The following is a 21,624-nucleotide window of genomic DNA, read 5'->3' on the forward strand; positions in this document are numbered from 1 at the left end:
AGCCTGGCGTGCCCTGTCTGAGGCCGCCATGCCCAGCCTAAGCGAGCGGCCCGTGGACCGTGCCGCCTGCTGCTGGAGAAGCACCTGCCTAGCAGGGGGGAGCAGGGATTGGGCCACACACTCCATGCTCTCAGTGATGTTCTCCATTGCTGCCCCCTGGCGTTCAGAATTCGCAGTCATGTCTTGCTCTCACTCAGTATACAGCAGTGTCCTAGTTGTGTTGGCACCGCCCGCAGCTGCACAACTAAATGCCCCCGTCGACGTGATGTCCTAGGCACATCAGTGACTAGTGTGGAGGGTGACTCTGTGTCCCGATCCACCACGGGCGGAGGTTCCAAGACTGTCTGACCCCTCAGTGCAGGTGTCTCGGACAGAGGAGTGTCCACATCAGAATCACTCATCCCTAACATATGGACCTGATGCTCATCCAACTCGACATGGTCGTCAGAGTGTTCATCAGGGCTGGACTCATATGCAGCCAGAGACAAGATGGACTGTAGCACTTGGGGGTTTTCGTGGCCTACCACCCCACGACCCCCACTTGTGCTGGGTTGATGTAGTGATAACAACCCTGTACCTGGCATGACAACAACATCCTCTGGCTCTATTGCGTCATCATCTGAAAAACAGAGGGAAAAAAGGTCACAACACACACACACACACACCGACACCAAAAACATCAGACAGACATATGACACACAAAATAGAACCTGGCATGCATGCTGGGTCAACTTGAAATTGCTTCTGTGATTACACCTGTGGAAAGGTGGCAGTTTACACTGAAGTGGGTCTATGCAGTGCAGCAAATATGTATGTTACTCACTATCTACATGTACAAGGACTTCATGGTGTGTGTCAGAAAATGTGAAGGCAGTGCAAGGTCAACATCAGGCATCACGTGCCATGTGCATTCAATGGGTAGTATGTCTACAAGCAAACCACCCCTCCCCCCAAGTGCAAAAGCAGGGATGCCTAGCATGGTATCAAAAGGCTGACCATAGACCTGTGTATTGATGATGATGGGACAGTAAGCAGGACACATGATGAAACCTCTGGAGTACACCCACATGTGAAGAAGACACTTCACCAGTTGGACAGAGTCATTGGCCATTAAACAGGCTGAGGCCTGTGACCCACACAGATTGTCAGACCCTAAACATGTGTGCAACGCAGTACTGAGCCACAGTTGACATGGGAAGGCAGATGAAATGCCATGCAATGTACGTCATCCAGGACTTTTACTACAGTGAACATCCAGTCATGGACACATAGGGGCATGCGTGGAATGCACATGGAGCATGAATGGGCACTCATGTCCCTGCGGGGCATCTGACCTCTGCACAGTTCAAGTGAGACACCCTGCATCAAGTACTAAGGATGTACCACACAGCATATGTCTGGGAGATTGGCCGCTGGATGTTAGCAGGTACACAGGAGGCATGAACAGGGAAGTACCCAACGGAAATATTGTAGCAGACCAGTGCTAAGGTGGAATTGGGGTTAAGAGCGGGGGGTTGAGGGGCAAGGGAGCATGCCTACATTGAGTACCCGCTTGCAGGAAGAGGACACATGCACATCAGTCATGCTATGCATAGTCCCTGGGCTGAGAGGAAGGTCACCCCACGCTACATGCAGAAGTGCCAGTGAGCTGGAACATGGACCGGAGGGGCATATTGGTAGCCCGCATGTGAGTAGGGTGCAATAGTGGTGATGCGGACAGTCCCCGTCTGCTCCACATGTCCACCATCCAGCAGAGTAGGAAGCATTGCATTACTTGCACATCAGAACCATGTACACGTGACATGTAGTGGCAGTCATGCACAACACATCACACAAGTAAAACACGCATCAACACTCACTGGATTGGGCATCAAAGTCTGGCATCTCTCCCACTCCTTCGACCGATTCAGATGCTATGAACTCCGCAACGAGTGACTCATGTGGAGTGAGGTCTTCCTCCTCTGGTACAGGCCCACTGCCAGTCACCAGAGTCAAGTTGTAATTCGAAGCACGCTTAGCCTTAGCGCTGCGTTTGAGGTAATTCCAACGCTTTTTGCTCTCTTGTGCAGTGCGCACCTCATGGCCGAATGCACTCACATGTTCCGCAACTTGCTTCCAGTGGGTATCACGGTGGGCAGCTATAGTCTGACAATTATCACCCACTAGCATGTCAAGGCTGTGGTCCCGCACGTAGTCCACAAGGAAGTCCAGTTCCTGTTTGCAGAAAGGCTTCTTCCTCGATGTGCAGGAGGTCATGGCTGTGTGTGGGGTCCCAGCCTGTGCTGCAGGTGCAACCTTCCTCCTCTTGGATTGTGGCGCAGACCCTGTCTGGCTAATGCCGCCCTGATCAGTATGGCCAGTGGGTTCAGTGGATTGAGCCAAGGGAGTTGCAGGTGGAGGGACGACCAAAGGCCTGACTTGTGTCAGTGACAGCTGGGTGCCCTCTAATGGACCCTGTGTAGCAACATCCGCTGTGGCAGGGACATTGACCACAACTGTCCTGGTTGGCAAACTCACAACCGGTGTGTTGTTTGGTGCATCTGCCCCTGCACTTGCCAACTCCCGGCTGTTCGGGGCAGCAGATGACATAACTGCCCCAGGGACACATGTCTTGGTCAGGGCAGCCCTGCGTGCCCCTAAGGTTTCCCTCCTGGCCTGTTGGAAATCTTCCAAGGGCTCTTCAAGTGCCAACTCAGCCTGCGATGGCAGACCCTGAGCCTGGGTGGTGGTGTCCACAGCTGCACCTCCAGCTAGCACTACCCTTGGGCCCATGGCAGTCGATGAAACGGACTGCCGGGTCACACGGGCGCCAGTGCCAGATGCAGAAGCTGCATCTCCCGGAACCACAGGGAGTGGTGGCATGACTGCACCGACACATGGCACAACATCGTGTTCAAGTGGCGCACCCCTGCCTCTTCCCCCTCTACGTCCACCCTGGACACCCTGGAGTCCCCCTACTCCCTGGTCACCCCGGCCATGTCCCCGCCCACTCCCGTCACGAGGAGGACGCCCAGCTGAGGTGCCCCTCACCTTTGGTGGCCTCCCAACCATGGCACAGATGTAGTAGTGCCGGCACAGATGGAGTAGTGCCAATGGGAGGTGTACACCACAATTGACCTGGGCAATTGGGGTGAAGGGGGTGGAATGCAAGATGTTAACAGCCCCCCTACACCTGCAAGGCTGTATGTGACCCCGGTGATGTAGTGACAGGTCGCGCAATGCTCAGGCACCCCAAAACTGCAGTAAAATCATGCACGCAACCCTGCAGCCTACATGCGTGGAATCAACCTCCCGCAGTAGGAGGTGGCACCCAGTAACACAAAAAACGCGTACGTGTGGGACACGCAGGCTACTATGACCTCGTAAATGGGTGTGGTACACAGGGGCACCCGCAGTGGGAAAAATGGTGTGCGTGACTCACCGTCTGACTAGCGCGATGCAGAAAAACACGCGTAGCCAATACCCCCGCCAAAAGAAGAGATACGTCCTTGATAGCTGTGAAGTTGTGATAGCGCGCGAAACAACACGAAGCAGCAACACACGTCAGTCTCCACGAAAGGCACGTACAGCGAACTGCTGGCCCCGCTCACCTTTAACCCGTGCTGAGGGAAACGCACGCGCGTGTCACGTCACTTACGCGCGTAGACCCTTTCCTCGGATTACACGCATTCACACGCAGACGTGCAGTTTTTTCATGCACGCTGAACCACTATGCCTACGTCACGAGGGAAAGGCCAGCGTGCGTAACGTCACAGACACGCTTACGCGCTAGGGGCCTTTCCTCGAATTACACACTGACGTGCAATTTTTTCACGTGCCAAATCACTCCGTATCAAGCTGGCCACGCGAAAACATACAGAAGACCACTCTCCTGCCCAGATGGCCGAATTACTGCCCTCAGAGCCCCGAGCACGCTCCCACCTGCCATCTGCTGCTGTCTGACTGCCTGCTGCCCACATGCCCTGCTATTTGCTGCCTGCACGTCAGCCAGGGGTGCAGTTGCTGTGACCACCCCTGCTGGAACCGAAGACTCCCGACTGGGATACCATCGCTCCACAGCCCAGCCCCAGGACCCAGTTGCCCACCCACTCCTGCCTCTGGAGTTGCCATGTGGGGCACAACACCATCTGGCACCACTGGTCAACCCCCAGCCAGAGAGGCAGAGGGCCACCAGCTTCAGTGCCAGGGAAGTTGGTGTCCTGGTGGAGCAAGTCCTGGGGAGGTATGATGCCCTCTTTGGAAGTTCGCGCACCGACTATGAAGGACGGACCAGGATCTGGATGGACATCGTGACTGCCATCAACACGGAGGGGGTGACAGTCCACGACTTACAACATGTCAAGAAGCGGTGGGAGGACTTCAGGTCCAGGACCCTCAACAAGGCCCGGCGCCTCTCGAAGGCAGTGGATGCCAAGGGGCGCTAGGGCCACCTGTCCGACCACCAAATGAGGGTCCTGGAACGCATATGCCCAGCACTCCACGTCCAGGTCCTTGAGAGGCAGACCCGTCTGGAGTCGAGCGGTAAGTGTACATGCATACTGATTGGACACTGTGCGTGTCCTGGTGTGCCAGTAGTGTGCAGGTTGCACATTTGTTTTTGTAGGGCCATGTAGAGATGTGTATGAACATGGGCGTGAGGCTGCCACATGTGAGTCCTCTCAGGTGTGAGACACATTGATGGTGTATGTGTTGGTAAGAATTTTGGGCAAATGCAGGTGTGGGAGCACACATGTTTGAATTTCTGTGTATGTACTTTGGCATGGTTGTGGTGTCACACATGGATGGTGGTTCCTTCTGCATGTATCTGCACTGTGTACATGTGCATGTGTGTGTATTTGACAAGTGTGCACTGTGATGCACCTTGGATGCATTTGACACTGACATATAGAAGGCTGAATGCCAGATGTGACATGGATGGCTATATCATCACTGTGACAGTTGGTGGACATGTACACATGCATGTAAGTGTGGTGGCATGTGTGCATGTGTTGTGCACTCCCCGTGTTTCATGTGACGTAAGGCTCACCTTCGGATACTCATGCTGTTGTATGTGCTGCATGTGTGTTGGGGAGTGTGATGCCATGTCTGAAGTATGACTCTGCCACTCATGTACAACTGTCATGTGTGTATCAGTCCATTGTACAGTGCTCTGATGCCTGTGTTTTATCTCTCCCTGTCTGCAGCGTCAATTGATGAAGAAGGCAGAGAGGGTGCTGTGGAGCACAGCGGCAGCGATCGCACCACCAGCCGGGGACGCAAGGCCCGGTTCCCCTCCCAGATTGTCATCTCGTCGGAAAGTGAGGAGTCTGGTGCCGCATCCCAGGCCGCAGTCCAAGAGGCGGAGGTCGGAGATAGACTCCTCGGCAGCAGATGGGGCAGCTGAGACCCCACAGGGTCCGACAGAGGAAGATGGCAAGGAGTCATCCAGGTTGGTGGGGGGTTTGGTGGAGGAGGAGGCCGCGGAAGGGACACACACAGGGTCTGGAGGTGGGGATTCCACTGGTGCTAGTGGTGCAGTTCAGGGGCAGGGACAGGAGGCAGCACAGGCAGCCACAGAGGTGCCTGTGTGTAATCCTGTCCCTGATCCTGTCACTGCATCATCTGGCACCAGCAGGGATGCCTATGTCCAGACCCGTTTTCAGGGAGGGGATGAGCGTACAACAACTGGCCTTCCTCTCCCTGAGGAAGTGGCTATCCGGGAAAGTGTTGAGCCTGTCCTGGCTGGGATAGTGTAGCGTCAACAGGGCATGCAAGGTGACCTGCAGTCTTTTCGTGGAGAGACTGCACATCGTCTTGCATGCCTCTTTGACCACGTTGACCTACTGGGACGGGCCACCAGTGCTGGATTGATCCGTGTGCTGGACCTTCTTGCGACCCCCTCTTCACCTGAACCCCCTACGTGCCAGTCGTCCTTCATGCCATCTTCCCACCCATGTATCACCTAGGTGCCCTGTGGAGCTGCCTCTGACCCAACGGCCAGGCTGGTGGAGGACACATCCCTGCCACAGTCAGGAGTCGGACATCCAGCAGGGGTGGACACCACGACAACTGCACCCCAGCCTGAGGAGGACGTGCAGGCAGCAAGAGCCAGGGTGCAAGCACATGCACAGGCACAGCAGTAGCAACATGGTGGGAGCAATGATGGCTCGGGGCCTTCAACATCGGAGGGGCAGGCATCGGCCATAGGGCAGGAGGACCCAGGATTTCAAGTGTCTTCCGTATGGCAGCGGTTGGGCCACGCCATAGATGCGGAACGGAAGCGGGCGGAAGAGGCACGGCTCACAATGGTCAGGGCGGAGAACTCCATGCGGAGGGCCCTGAGGCGGGCCGAGTGCCTCGAGGCAATTCGCAGGGAGTTGGAGGTGAACATGTCGTCGTCCCTGCGAACACTCGGGCCCATGGAAGAGGACCGCCTCCAGGACATTGAGCGGGAGTTCGATGATGCCCTGGCCCGGGGAATCCAAAAGTGAGCCGTTGGACTAGCCCGCTGCCATTGTAAATAGTTTTTAGAGTTAGGTTTCCTTTTCCTTTTCCTTTGATTTGTGGTGAATGGACTATGCCACACACATTTGTATATAGTTTTTTTATTAGGTAGGTTTCATTTTGTTAGGCTCATGGACCCTTCACAATGGATTGTACATAGTTGGACAATGGATTCTTTTGAATTTTTTCTTTTGATTTAACCATAGATCAATGGATTTTTCTTTTTACGTTTCCTTTGGATTTGCGTTGGTGGAGGGAGAGTTTTGACTATTTTTCTTTAGGATTACTTTGGATTGGTTATACTTTTCATTTACTCATCTTTTGCACATGGTTTTCATTTCATGTTTGCTATTTTGTTATGCTTTCATTTCATTGCTTTATTTTTGTACATAATACATTTTCATATTTTAATTCCATGTGTGGGATTCACTCATTGGGTTGATGCATGTGAAAATGTGGGTTTACACAATCAATGACAACCAGTGTGTGTGTGTGACGGACATGTGTTGATGTACATAGTTGACTTTTGGTTTGTGTCTTGAGACAGGCATGTCAGTGTGGGGTGGATGGGGAAATCATTGCGTCTCAAGAATGGGGTGGTGTCCTGTGGTATTTTGGTGTAGAAGTGGCCATGATTGTGAATCTTTACTTCATGTAGGGGGGGGGCACGAGTCGGGGCCTGCTGGCAGGTGCCCCTCACTGCTGGGGAGTGGGGGTGCTGGGGGACATGAGTGGGGGCCTGCTGGCAGGTGCCCCTCACTGCTGGGGGGTGGGGGTGCTGGGGGACATGAGTGGGGGCCTGCTGGCAGGTGCCCCTCACTGCTGGGGGGTGGGAGTGCTGGAGGACATGAGTGGGACATGAGTGGGGGCCTGCTGGCAGGTGCCCCTCAGTGATGGGGGTTGGGGGTGCTGGGAGACAAGAGTGGGACATGAGTGGGGGCCTGCTGGCAGGTGCCCGTCAATGGTGGGGGTGGGGGTGCTGGGGGCCATGAGTTGGTGATCACTAGTGCAAGGTGACATGTGGCTTGGCTGGGGGGCATGCCCATGGTGGATGGGCTGTCTGCGGGACATGACCAGGGGTGCAGGGTAGTTCCCTGTGGTGTGGGCTGCCTGCAGGGGCCGTGGAGAGGGTAGAGGGCACACCCGGGAGGACCCACACTGCCAATTCACGTGTCGGACTCCCTGCGCACCCCTGAAATACACGTACCCTGCTCTGACAGCAAAATCGCGTGTGAAACTTCCCGCGAAACCCAGTAAGACGCGTACCCCACTCGCACATGGCCTATCGCATGTGAAACTTCCTGCGAACCCCCGAAATACACGTACCCCGCTCCAATCGCGTGTGAAAATTCCCGCGAACCCCAGTTATGCATGTACCCCACTTGCACAGGGCCTATCGCGTGTGAAACTTCCCACAAACCCAAGTAATACGGGTACCATACTCGCACAGGGCCTATCACGTGTGAAAATTCCCGCAAAACCCAGTAATACGCGTACCCCACTCGCACAGGGCCTATCGCGTGTGAAACTACCCGCAAACCCCAGTAATACACATACCCCACTCGCACAGGGCCTACCGCGTGTGAAACTCCCCGCGAACCCCAGAAATACACGTACCCCGCTCGCACAGGACCTACCGCATGTGAAACTTCCCGCAAATGAGTGGGGTACGTGTATTTCGAGGGGTGTGCGGGGAGTTTTACACGTGATTGGCCTAGCGCGAGCAGGGTACATGTATTCAGAGGGGTGCGCGGGGAGTTTTACATGCGTTTTCGTGGTTGGGGGGCTGTATGCTGGTCCACTGGCCTGTGCGCCATGTACTGGATTTGTGCGCTGTTCATGGTGCACGGGGCGGGGTTGGGGGCGTAACTGGCGCTGCTGCAGGGTCGCTGCGCCACTCTGCGCCACGGTTGCTTAGGGATGTTAAAATCCATGAATACGCTGTGCGCCGAACTGGGTTTTGGCACACGCGGCTCACGCAGACTGCCGCACGCGCACACTGTGCGCCAGCCCCGTGCACCACTTGTGCGCTGGATTCTATGAATTACCCCGATAGTGTCGGAAGTGCAGCTTGACACTACTGTTGATGTGCGTTTGCCTTTGGGGACAGCGGAAGGACCTTTGCTCTGAACGGCTGGAGCTGTGGTGCTTGTCCAAAGCAGGGGGATGCGGTTGACCCTGGAAGAGCTTGTTTCCGAGCAATACGGCATCCAAGGTGTCCAGTGTTCAGGCGTCAGGCCAGGGTCTAATACATCCAATACCCAGCCACACAAGCTGTAGATACAGCTTAGATACAGCTTCAACTTCAGCTTCAAGTCGCTGCTGCTGTTGGTGTAAATCCTGGTAAGCTGGGGAGAGCAAGCATGGGGCATCTGGCATCTCGTCCTTAAATTTGTCTATCTTCTTCAAGAGGGCTTCCAGAGGCCCATAAGGGGACAATTCTGTTAACCCGCTGTACAAAGCTGTGGTGGGCGGTGGGAGATGATACCACTTATAGCACTTACAGCATCATAAGCACAGATTTGCATTGTCCCACTTGATAGTGTGCTCCAGTATGCTACAGCATCCTTAGTACTGATACAGTGTGTGTGCCATTTGATAGTGCTATTGATAGTGTGCTCCAGGGTCTCAGGGTTCAAGTGTGCCCCAGTGTGCTCGAGCCCCAGTGGTTCAGGAGCCTAATATTCAAGCCTAATATTCTGCTGAGACCTGTTGTGGACAGCTCTGAGGCCGTTGTAAGACTGCGCAATGTTTTGAAATAGATGTATTCATTATCTCAGGGCCTGGATCAGTCCACGAAGGGGCTGCAGTCTTGCAGATGGAGCATAACGTCTCAAATGCTCTAAAGGTTCCCAATGACAAAACCACTAACATTGGCCAAGAACCCTCGGTTGTAGCTGAACCCTCGTCTAGATCAATCTTGGAGGCATTGGAACGTTCAATAGATCATTACTATGCAGACAGAACTGCCTACCCGGAATGGAAGGAGCAGCATGGGGGAAAGGGGTGCGTGCACAGCCTTGGAAGATGCCGACCCACCGCTCTGAAACACTTGTGTAGGTGCGCAATATGAATACAATATTTCATTTCACCAGCATGGGTGAGCTGATGCATGGTTTGGCTGGTAATCTTACTCAAGAGCAGAGGCTGTCCACCACTCTGGCAGGGCAGTAGGCTGTACTGGCACGGACTCTAATAGGGGGTGAAATCAGTACAGGGAACTCCTGTGTATTCCATGTATTATTGACGAGCTGAGCAGCAGTCAGCCAGTGGGTTTGCAGGGTTGCTCGGAAAATTCTGTCTCTGTATCTTCTGATCCAATGGGTTCCAGTATACTTTGGGACAGTGACAGGGAGTCAGCTGCTGTGCCCAGTGCAAACATAAATACAGATGATATTTTATATTTTGCCCAGCATCTTAACAGACCTTCGACAGCCTTCTTGAAACTGAAGGATGCTCCAAGGCTGCTGACAGAAAGGTGTGAAAAGATGCAGGGAAATTGGATTCCTGCCTGGAGGTGATTAGCTTACTGAAGAAGTCCCCGACTGACCTTGTGGCAAGGAATGTCATCACAAACATGGATATAAATTATAAATGCCCAGCCAGGGCTCGACCCTGCCAGCAACTAGGTTAGTAATTCAGTGGAGACAATTGCCAGGGAAAGGATGGCAATTTCATCAGCCCAGTTTGAGTTGGCCCACAGGGTATGTGCTGGCGAGGCTGTAACAACCATTGGGTTGAAGACTATAAACGATCAAAGGACAATATCTACACAGGCTGAAATCTTGGCTGAGATCAATAACATGCGGGCAAGCTCTCGACCTGCTGATAAAACAGGCATTGGCATTTTGGGTAACCTGGACAGAGTGGAGCGTGCCACCTGTGAAAATGTTACCCGGAGTTCTGAGACCACTCAGTGCACTTCATGTGGTGGTGCAGAGTTGGGAACTATAAAGCACGATGTCCTGAGTGGTTGGCGAGATACAAACTTAATTTGTTGTTTTAAAGTCCTAACTCGTGGCAATACAAATTCCTATAAAAGAGCTTTCGCAAACGGCATATCAGAGGTGCTGGGGTGAATGATATCTCATTCAAGCTGTTTCCTACTGCTCGTATCTTATCAGAGTGTATGCTTTGCAAGGGGTGCAATGTTGGTTTTTCCTTTATTTATTTATTACATTTATTATTACATTTATAGCAGTGCACCAAACCCTCAGACATCAGGGGGCTAGTTACAGTAAGTGCAATTGCGTATTCTTCTTAAATGGTACAAGATAGCATATGAAGGTTACACCGGTTCTTAATAGCAAAAACTGGCAAAGCCACGCCTCATGCTAAGGGGGAGGGAGGCTACATCAGGTATGCAAGTACAGGATACAAAATTAAATGCAAACAACTGGCAAAGCCACGCCTCATGCTAGGGGGGAGGGAGGCTACATCAGGTATGCAAGTACAAGATACAAAATTAAATGCAAACAACTGGCAAAGCCACGCCTCATGCTAGGGGGGAGGGAGGCTACATCAGGTATGCAAGTACAGGATACAAAATTAAATGCAAACAACTGGCAAAGCCACGCCTCATGCTACGGGGGAGGGAGGCTACATTAGGTATGCAAGTACAGGATACACAATTAAATGCAAACAACTGGCAAAGCCACGCCTCATGCTAGGGGGGAGGGAGGCTACATCAGGTATGCAAGTACAGGATACAAAATTAAATGCAAACAACTGACAAAGCCACGCCTCATGCTAGGAGGGAGGGAGGCTACATCAGGTATGCAAGTACAGGATACACAATTAAATGCAAACAACTGGCAAAGCCACGCCTCATGCTAGGGGGGAGGGAGGCTACATCAGGTATGCAAGTACAGGATACACAATTAAATGCAAACAACTGGCAAAGCCATGGCTCACGGTTGCAATAGTACATAAGCTAACACAGTCCACACCTCATGGTACAGGGGCCAGCAAATGAAGTAAAGTACATGTGTGATTAGATAGTAAATATTCACTTAGAGCAGTATCTGCAGAAAAGGTCATTTCGAACAGAAGTCCAGAGGTACTGGGTCAAGTGAGAAGGCATAACACGTGCCTTAGATAGAGCAACAGTCTAGGGTGGAGCAGTGTCTGGAACAGCTGTGGTGATTTGAGGCAGTTTCGAGAGTGGACTCACAAGAGATGGTCAAGACACAGAGAAGCTATTGAGACCATTATAAGTGATTTTTTAGCAATCATCTCAAATTCTGTTAGGCTAACATCAAGCACGTCGTTTCACTAAACTTCCAGGGGTGGCGGAAGTGACATCACATGACTCTTGACCTCTGATGAAATCACAGGAAGTGATGTCATTTGACCCCACCCTGAAGTGACATCAAAGGAAGTGATGGAACACAACTCTTGACCCCTTGACAAAACAGGAAGTGGCATCACATAGCATTGTTTCTAAAGTACACTACGAAAAATATGTTTACAATATCACTGTAAAGTGATATACATTTCATACAAGAATGGATCACCATATGTATCATTAATATCAGAGCGTATAGGCCCATTTACCAAATTACTGTGAATGAAAGCAGACGTCCAAGGCCAAACGATAATGATGTGTTATTATATAGCACTTACGCTTAAATGCTTCATATAGAACAAATATAGATACAACATCACACAACCTGTGTTGGTACTCATTTATCAACCTCAGCAGGATGAAAGGCTGAGTTGACATTGCTGGGAGCTGAACCTGCCAATCACATGCATATTGCAACAGCGAGCGCTCAACCCACTGAGCTATCTTGATGGGTATAGCTATCAGAAAAAACAGCCACTCCAGAAACAAAGAGCCAAATGCTGGTGGCTCAAAGAGCCACATGCTGCTGGCCACAGCCCAGGAGCCTCAATTAAAAAAATAAAATAAAAAAATATTTTTTTTAGGGATAGTAAGGGAGACCACAGTGGTATCAAGGGAGGCCTCAGGGGGTCACAGTTGTGACCCCTGGTGACCTCTTATTGACGTCCCTGGCTAACATCCCCACACGGGAGGTGTCATATGGTGAAAGTGCCATTGGACAGGGGGTGCCGAAGCACCGGTGTGAGCAAGGCAGGTAGGAGATATTGATGGATGGGTTGGGGGTGTCAGCGAGAAATGCGGTGCGCAGGCGAGCACAGTGATTGCCTCACAAAATTGGTGCCCACAGCAGGTTGGTGATGCCTGAGCAATCTGGACACGGCGACATTCAGCAGGGAACTGGAGAGTGCAGATGGGCGTTATGGTAGATGAGCATGAGGAGCTGACGCGCCTTTTACCTGAGTTACCAGAATATTAGGCTGGAGGTCATTTTCAAAGCCAAAGTGCAGATTGGAAACTTTCATCGCTGGCTCGTACGCAGTGGAAAACATGGACAGCATGGCATCCATGGGTAGACAGGCTAAAACAGGGGCTGCAGCCTTGAACCAGGGCCTTAGAGCTGGGTACACCTGCACCTCCCGGCATGAAGCTGGATTTCCATTTGAAGTTGGACTTAGCCAATCGGGTCGCGGCAGGCTGCCAGGTGCCTATACATGGCAAACAAAGGCAGGCAAGGTGGTGTCATTTAGAGGCTGCCATCTTGATGTGGAACATGGCTCACAGTAGTAGGTGCAGGTAGGATTGCACATGGGGGTGCTGGGTTTTCAAAGGCGCATACTCCTCAATCGAAGTATCAGAGGGAAAGACAGGGGCTGCAGCCTTGGACCAGGGCCTTAGGGCTGGGCCCGTCTGCACCTCCCGGCATGAACCTGGATTTCCATTTGAAGTTGGGCTTAGCAATATCGGGTTGCAGAGGGCTGCAGATGCCTCTACTTGGGCAAACAAAGGCAGGCAAAGTGGTGTCTTTTAGCAGCAGACATCTTGATGTGGAAGACGGTCCACAGTAGTAGGTGTAGGTAGGATTGCACATGGGGGTGCCTGGGTGTTCAAAGGCATGCCCTCCTCGTTCGAAGCATCAGAGGTAAATACTTTGTTGATGCAAACCTCTGCATTCTACTGTTGCAATGATTTGCCAATGACAGGGATCAAGGTATTTGAGGACACCAATGCTGACATATGTCACCTTCATGTTTCTTGGCATCACTGGTATGAGGTGGGAGAGGAGGAGATGGGTATTTTAGAACTCCCCACTATCTCACCCTGGAATTCCAGACCAGGTAACAACAATAACTCCACTATTGACCCCAAACCTTCCTTTAATTGATCTTACAAGACCAGAATTGGAGCAGAGGCTGAGGCAGACCACCCCGGTGAGCTTTCAAGTTTTGAGGTAGGCATGGGAGAAGGTGTATGCCTTTGCCTCACAGGCCCCACCTTTGAAGCAATTCTAAGGAACATGGGTCGACAACCGAGAGGGAGAGCTGGCATGTCGTTACAGGAGGCAAGCATGTGGTAGTCTGTTTAACATTTTGTCTAACCAATCCCAAGCTCTCCAGCTTGTTGAACCATTGGTCCATTGGTCATTGTTTCATGGAATGTGGCCAGGATTAAATCCAGACTGGATACCCCACATACCCTGCAACTTTATGAGAGTGCTGACATTGTCCTATTACAGGAGACATGAGCACTGGGAGATGTGCTCGTTGATGCGTTTGTGGACTGTTGTGTGGCAGCACGAAATAAAACCAAAGGGGTGCTGCCACAGTGGTTCTGGTCAAGCCACATCTTGTCAACTAACTCTTCACGTTGGAGCACTCTTGTCCTTTGTGGCAGAGGTGGGAATTCACAGGGTCGGTGGGAATGATGTTCTTGTGGTCAACTTTTACAACAGCCCCCATGCACAGTTTGACAAGAGCTGCCTCTCGTTTTAACCTCCCTTATGGAGGGTTTGGTTAACTGGGCTGCCATGAATGCTTTATTTGTCATTTTGGGGGGGAATTTTAACGCTAAGTTTGGTGGTGGCTTCGGACCTGCCTTGTTTCACTCCTATGAGGATGTCATGGCAGGGATACCAACCCCCATCATGAGCTATGCCAGACCTTGTGTGGAGGGGCTTAGGTTATGGAAGATCCTGCATGGCTGGGGGTTGCGCTCGGCCAATGGCTGTTTTTCAGATGATATCACAGGCAATTTCACCTTCTCCTCAACTTTCGGGCATTGACTACAAATGTATCCCAGTAACATTTTGGGATTGTGTTGTCAGGTTAAAGGTGCATGGCGATATATGTAGTGATCATTTCCCAATAGGCTTGCGGTCAAATTGCAGGTAAGCATGTATCGTTGGGTCTGTCCTATGTGCCGGAGGTGATCCTTGATGGCTAAAGGCGCAGACTAAAATGGCAGTTAGTTGATCAAGAGAGTTTGCATAAGGATATTGTTATAAATAACTGGTGGGAGCTCGAACATGTTTACTTAGTTGTTTAGATAAGAGTACCATCCTGTCTGATTTTTCGTCACTTTTGTCCAATCTATCAACCGCATTTACAAGGAAGGCTGGCAAGGGTAAGGTGAAAACACAAACAGGTTGGTTTAACTCAGACTGTACGGAATCTAAGTCTAACTTGCTTGATACCTTCAGGAATCCGCTGTCCACCAAACGAGACATAGTTACTGCACAGGCCACCTATAAGAAGCTTATTGCCCATATGAAAATCAAAATCGAAGAAGAGACATGGGAGGAGTGGGTTAACTCTTCTGTCTCAAATGATATCAAAATCTTCTTGGATATACCAAATAATGGGCCATTCTATAAATATAAGTCAATGCGGCACAGAGGTTACGTTTTTTTTTATCAGGAATGGGGTTCTCGCTATTCCGCCTTATATAGTATTGGCCACCTGGGTGTGGTTGCTGAACAGCCACAAATCATGGACCCCTTGTCGTCATCATCCTTAACAGAAGGAAAAACTGTTTTTTTCAGTAGGCAAAATTATGTCAGAAATAAAATGCCAAGATGGAAATAAGGCCCCAGGCCCGACTAATGTCTGAGCTGATCTGTTTTTGTCAGAACCAGATCTCTGGGCTCCTATTTTGACGTGGGGTTCAATATCATTTGTCCACGGGGCATGGACCTGCTTCCTGGTCTCATGCAGTATTTCATCCAATCTACAAAAAGGGGCCGAGGGGGCTACCAGCGTTGTATAGACCAATCTCCCTTTTGGCCAGGCTCATTTACTCTACATTAAGGTGGAGCCCATTTTTCTTACCTTCATGGATGTGAGCAGCTCATTTGACAAGGTTAATCATGATAAGCTTTGGTGTGTGCTCAGATCCATGAATTGCCCAGGCACCTGGTAGATATTTTAGAGACATTACATCTGTCAAAAGTGGCTTGTGTGAGGAGTGGGGTATATGGACGTTACATTGTATTTTTTCAGGTGCAGCGTCGGGCACGCCAAGGTTGTGTCCTGGCCCCCCTGCTCTTCTGTCTGTATGGAAATGGTCTATATGAAATGGTCTCAAATCGACACTGGATATCCCTAGGTTGGGCAATAGTGTTTGCCAATGCTGGTTTATGCAGATGATACAGTCTTGCTGGCAGTGTCTTATTGATGATTATTTTGTATTCATGGACTCCATGGACCTAAAAGTTAATGCCAAAAAATCATCTGTCATAGTTTGTAGCAGGGGGAAGCGTATACCCAAATTCCAGGCCATGTTTAGCAAGGGTGTGTTAATCCCTAGAGTGGATAGTCTTGATTACCTGTGGGTTAGATTTTCAACAAATGTTAGCGCGGGAGCCCATGTAAATTAAGACTGTAAGATCTAAACAGGCAATTGGGGGTTGGCTAGAGGTAAGGGCAGGTTTAAAGCAAAACCGTATATGAGCTGGTGCTCAAAGTATATCATGGCAAAGCTACCTCTGTTGCTAGGTATGGCATGGAGTTGTGGGGGTATGGCAACACTGAACACATCCAGGTGGTAGGGAACACACACCTTCCTTAGAAGATGTATTGGGGCTCCAAATTTTGCAGTGCACAAGGAGAAGGGCTGCAGGTTTCATAGTGATCTAATTGCAGCCCAGCATGTAAGTAATTGGCTCAGATTTTGGGGGAACAGCAACGCCGCTCTGACACATGAGCTAATTAGATATTTGGTGCTCAGGGTCCCCTACCTGAAGATTCACTGACTTAGGCATGTAAAAGTTACATTGGAGAGGTGGATGCCGCCCAATGTTTTTATGGACAGATGCTGTGCCCCGCGGGGACTTAAAGCCTATGAAAACCAGTGTACTACAGCATTTTGGACACAATTGAGTCATATGGGATCATGAGGCCTGCCAATAGGAAACACACGATTATTGGGGGCCTAGTTCTACAGACGTATCTGTAGTGGACCCAGAATCCTTTGCAGCATATTGTTATTATCAGGGCGAGGTTTAACTGTATTAAATGGGAATGAGGAATGAGAGTGAATCGTGTGTCTTTTGTGAAGCACCCAAAGAAGATCTGGCACACTTTTTATTGTTTTGTCCAGCTTTTTCACTCACCAGAGAGCACACGCTTAAAACAGTGTTGTGCGGTCAAGGATTTCATTGTTATGAACCTGCTCTGTATTAGTTGCATTTGTCATGTCATCTTTGATGTCCTGGGCATTAGGCTTCGCTGTGCACTGTGTTGGTGAAATTTATGGGTGCTTCGCTTACCATAAGTGGTGAATTTCTTTTTTTTTTGTTATTTTACTTGAACCATAACGCCCTTTTAAGACAGTGTTTTTAGTGAATTTCATAGGTTTTTATTAGTACAACTTAACCATACCGTACCTTTAATAAACTTTTTTCAGTGAATTTCATAGGTTTTTAGCTGAGCACTCTAATTTGCTACAAGTTCCTCATATCAAACTATTTAAGAGGCACAGGGCACAACAGAAAATGTTGTACCCTTCAACTAACAACAACATATACATAAAACAACATTACTTATATTTAGTACACCCAAATATACATGTGTGTACAATTCAACATTTCAAAATGTAAAAATTATTTTTTTCATTTAACACAATATTATGGAATGTACCAAGCACAAACCATAACGGTACACCTCATATTATCAGTATAGTACAACTGTTCATAGAGACTGAGGTACACCAGGAGCTCATTGCAAAACAATGGCCCTCATTACAACTGAGGTGCTAAGTGCACCAACTTTACCACCATGGTGTAAACTGCGTTTACACCATGGTGGATGGCGGATTTACCGCCCCATTACAAGGTGAGTGGGGCGGTAAATCCCCATTTCCCATTTTCCCTTCCCCATTCCCATTTTTGCCCCATAGGGCATAATGGGAGTGGGGAAGGCGCTAATTACGGCACCGTAAACTACGGTGCCGTAATTAGCACCAAGGTGCCTTAGCACCATGGAACTTAACGCCTGCAAAAAGCAGGCGTTAAGGTGGGAATCAGGCGTTAAGGGTTAACGGTGGCGTTAACCCTTAACGCCTGAGTTGTAATGAGGGCCAATATCTTACAAAATAGTAAGTACACTGTATTTATTTCTCTATTATTACCATTCATTATAAAAACATTTCTCATAAGCAAATATCACATTTTTTTTATTTTGACAGAAATGGCAAACACACTTGAGTGGCTAGTAGAACACTTTTCCAAAGAAGAAATGAGTGATGATGAAATCTCTAATGGTAAACAATATATCTTTCAATATTAACAAATAATGTAATTGATACAGAGCTCATTGAAACAATAATTTCGTCTTTTCTTATACTACATAGTTTACATGAAGAAACTACACCACAGATTAATTATGGAGAATCCCAACAATCAGAAAGACAATCCTGTTTCCGAACTGTACAGAATGAAATCATGACCTTGTCTTCAATATTGGATGAAGATAGCAATGGCTTTAAAGAACTTCTAAATTATGTTAAAAATCATGGTATTAGAAATATTCATTAACACTGTCTTACTTGTACCTGCCCCCTTGGTGCGAGCATCATCCCAATCAAATTCACAAACAAAAATCTAAGATTGTTTGATGAAACATCTCACCCTCCATGCCCCGATGATGACTTTAGAGAAATTAAAATTATCCCATTTATGTTTCTCATTCCGATACCCCATCCCTTAAATAAATAAAATAATGTCATATACTATAAATATCTTGCATAATATTCTGTCATAAATTCCTTTTTTTAAACTCCAATTAATAGTCTTTAGACTATACAAAGCTTCGGGATCTGTTTATGCAATGGATGACGTCCTTGAACGTCGTGCCATGTCCGAACATGTTCAGCCTCGCATGATGCACTTTTAATTGGTCCGCGGTCAACGGGCCCAATTGCCGATATACCTGCGCATGTGCTTGGTGTCTCCCACTCACCAAGGTCCGTCGACTCACAGCGGAGTCGCGGACGTCTCCAGAAGTCATCATGTGACCATGCCCATTTGGTTTGATCGTGTGTTTGTGAACGGTGTCCGTGCTCTGTGAACAGTTTGAAACTGCATTTTCGGCCAATCTAGGATGTTTCAAGTTTAAAGTTTCCCCTTCCAGAGCTCACCTTTTCACAGCTTTCCAAGGCCTATTTTCAACTTGGTATTCCCCGGACAATTACGCGGTCTGCGGACTGTTCCTCGGAATGGACCCACCCATTACGTTGATTCCTTCTCAATCTGGCTATCGAGGAGAGAACAATCCAGAAAAGACACCTGCAGAAAGACCTGCTAGTTCCTTTAAAATGGCATCACTTATGGGCATCCCTCCTCCCCATCACCAGCTGGTGGGCCTGGACTGGGAAACAGGCGCGATGATGCAGAGCAGGATCAAGAGGACCAGGAAGATGAGGTAGAGGAAGTTCCTACCTCCGGCACCCGGAGAGAATCATGGGTGTGGTGGTTCTTTAAGACCGTGGATTGGGCTGCCCGTGTTGAACGCATTGAGCGCATACTCTTTTGGTACTGCCCCATGCACCGCCACTCACGCTAAAACCACCCGGGTGACCTAAAAAAGGTTGTTCCTTTCTCAGGGAGTAGTAGGTTGTCTCTTTCTACCATCAACTTCTCCTGCCACTCGTGAGAAACCTGAAGGTGTCTCACCCGCTATTTCCCGGGGATCTGTCATCCTTGTGGCCAGGACACGGCCATCGCTTTTGGATCCAGTTCCTGGGGGTGGACCAGTGTGGGAGGATCACCTGGATGGGGAGGTGTTTTGGGGAGTGGAAGTGGGACAATGGATGGCGAGACACGGCATCCCCTTCCCTGTAACACCTTTACCCCATCCTACCTGGTAGGATACGTAATACGTAATGACTCATCCCCCCCTTTTCCAACACAAACCCGGATTACACCCGAGCCGTATACCTAATTTATACCTAACTAAATTAATCAATATATATAGAAAATACTTCTAAACATGCGCAATGTCAATATATATACCTTTACAAACTTTATGAAGGTGAATGTGGATTCACACAAGCAAGACAGAACCATTTTTAATGAAGACGCTTATAAACAAGAACAGAAGAACAAACCATTGTTATAGACAAAAATGGATGTGTGTATGAAATGGTAGGAGGCACCATTATGGCAAAAGACCACCTACAGAAAAAATGCCCTGAACAAACTTTGAACCAAATGTTACTTTTGCCCAAACAAACCATCCAGTGTACAAATGGACGTTCAGCTCAATATGAAATGTAGGCCAACAATCCTTCAAACCTTTACGACAATTACTCAATCAGTATGTGAAACTAAAAGACAAATGTAGAATAAAAACTTTACAAACCATTGACTCCTGCACAGTATGCATCCACACTAGACTTTGAGGACATTCATTAGTCTGCATTTCAGGAACTGCTTGCAAAAGCATTGTCCACCACATCAAAATGTTAGCAACATCCCATTCTGCTAAACAAAATCTTGTGCATAGACTGTACTATGCAAAAAGCCCTGGTCTAGAACTGCAAAATTCAAATAACATTCTCCTACATGGAACAGCCAAACAACTCCTTCAAAAATAGAGCTCATCCAAAGTAAACATTTTGGAACTGAAGTTGACTTAGTAAATTCAGTAACTTTAGAAAACATTAACAAAATCCTCACAAACACCAACCACCTTACAAACCCGTACATAAAAGAAATAGCTGTGTTTCAAAACACATCTGATGAAATGCGAGCCAAATTGTCCCAGAGCATTTTAAAAAAAAGAGCACAAAAATAGTAGATATGGCCTATAAAATAGAGGACAATGAGGAATACCAATGGTTCTAATTAGCTTCATATCTAACAGAAGAAAATATATACAAAATAACTGGCCCCTCAATAGTTTGCACATATTGCAATACAAAGCTTGACAATAACCAAATGCCAAAACATGCTATCTAATATATAAAGGTGAATGCATGTGTGTATGTTTGTCCTGCTATTCAAATCCACACCGTTGAACCCACGTCTAACACATTTTGCATGGATTCCTCTGTTGTCTGGGGCAAGATTTTAGTCTATGTTTGGATGCAAAAACATTAAATGCAATTTAAATGTTGGATGTGTGTGTGTGTATGTTTGTCCGGCCATACCAATCCACACTGTTGAACCCACTGCTACCAGATTTTGCATGGATTCCTCCTTTGTCTGGGCAAGATTGTAGTCTATGTTTGGATGCAAAAAAGAACCATCTGTAGACACCCTCATTTACTTATCTGATACTCACCCAGATTCATTACAGTAGGTACTAGAAGGAGTCAAAATTTGAAAAAGTGCCTGAAGCTAAATGTTCGATGTGTTGACTATTCCTTTGAAATGTATTACTAATGTATAGAGTTTGAAAGTGTTTATAAAAAGAAAATGTTTTATCACACCAATTCAAATATGGGAAATATCAAGGTTACAGTTTACTTAAGTTCATTCACGATAAGAGAGCACAATCAATCAATCTTTCTTGGACATTTTCTCAAATGTGCTGAAGCCATTGAGTGACTGAAACATGCCGCACAAAAAACTAACACCATTTTGAAAAGCTCCATCTGATGCAAAGCGAAAATAAATATGAAGAGCCCCTGAAACACAACAACAAACAGCAGCATGACTTGCCGACCAGTGGACAAGAGCAACGTTCTCCGGGGCGAATGAGATGCCAGAGAAAACTGAAGAAGCAAGACTTGCTGACATGAGGACAAGTGCATCATCCTCCATGGTACGTGACACACCAGAGCAAACTGAAGGAAGA

The 21,624-nt window shown here is 48.5% G+C and overlaps 1 protein-coding gene across 1 annotated transcript in view; it reads right to left on the reverse strand.

Moving 5' to 3' along the window:
• Positions 1-21,624, reverse strand: part of LOC138520410 (olfactory receptor 10C1-like) — a 57,499-nt gene that overhangs the window by 24,752 nt on the left and 11,123 nt on the right. The window contains exon 2 of the mRNA XM_069632811.1: positions 578-619. Coding sequence (XP_069488912.1) covers positions 578-619 — 42 coding nt within the window. The remainder of the gene's footprint in view (positions 1-577; positions 620-21,624) is intronic.

The sequence above is a fragment of the Ambystoma mexicanum genome, chromosome 13 (genome assembly GCF_040938575.1).
Source record: "Ambystoma mexicanum isolate Mex_15411 chromosome 13, UKY_AmexF1_1, whole genome shotgun sequence".
Taxonomy (NCBI): Eukaryota; Metazoa; Chordata; class Amphibia; order Caudata; family Ambystomatidae; genus Ambystoma; species Ambystoma mexicanum.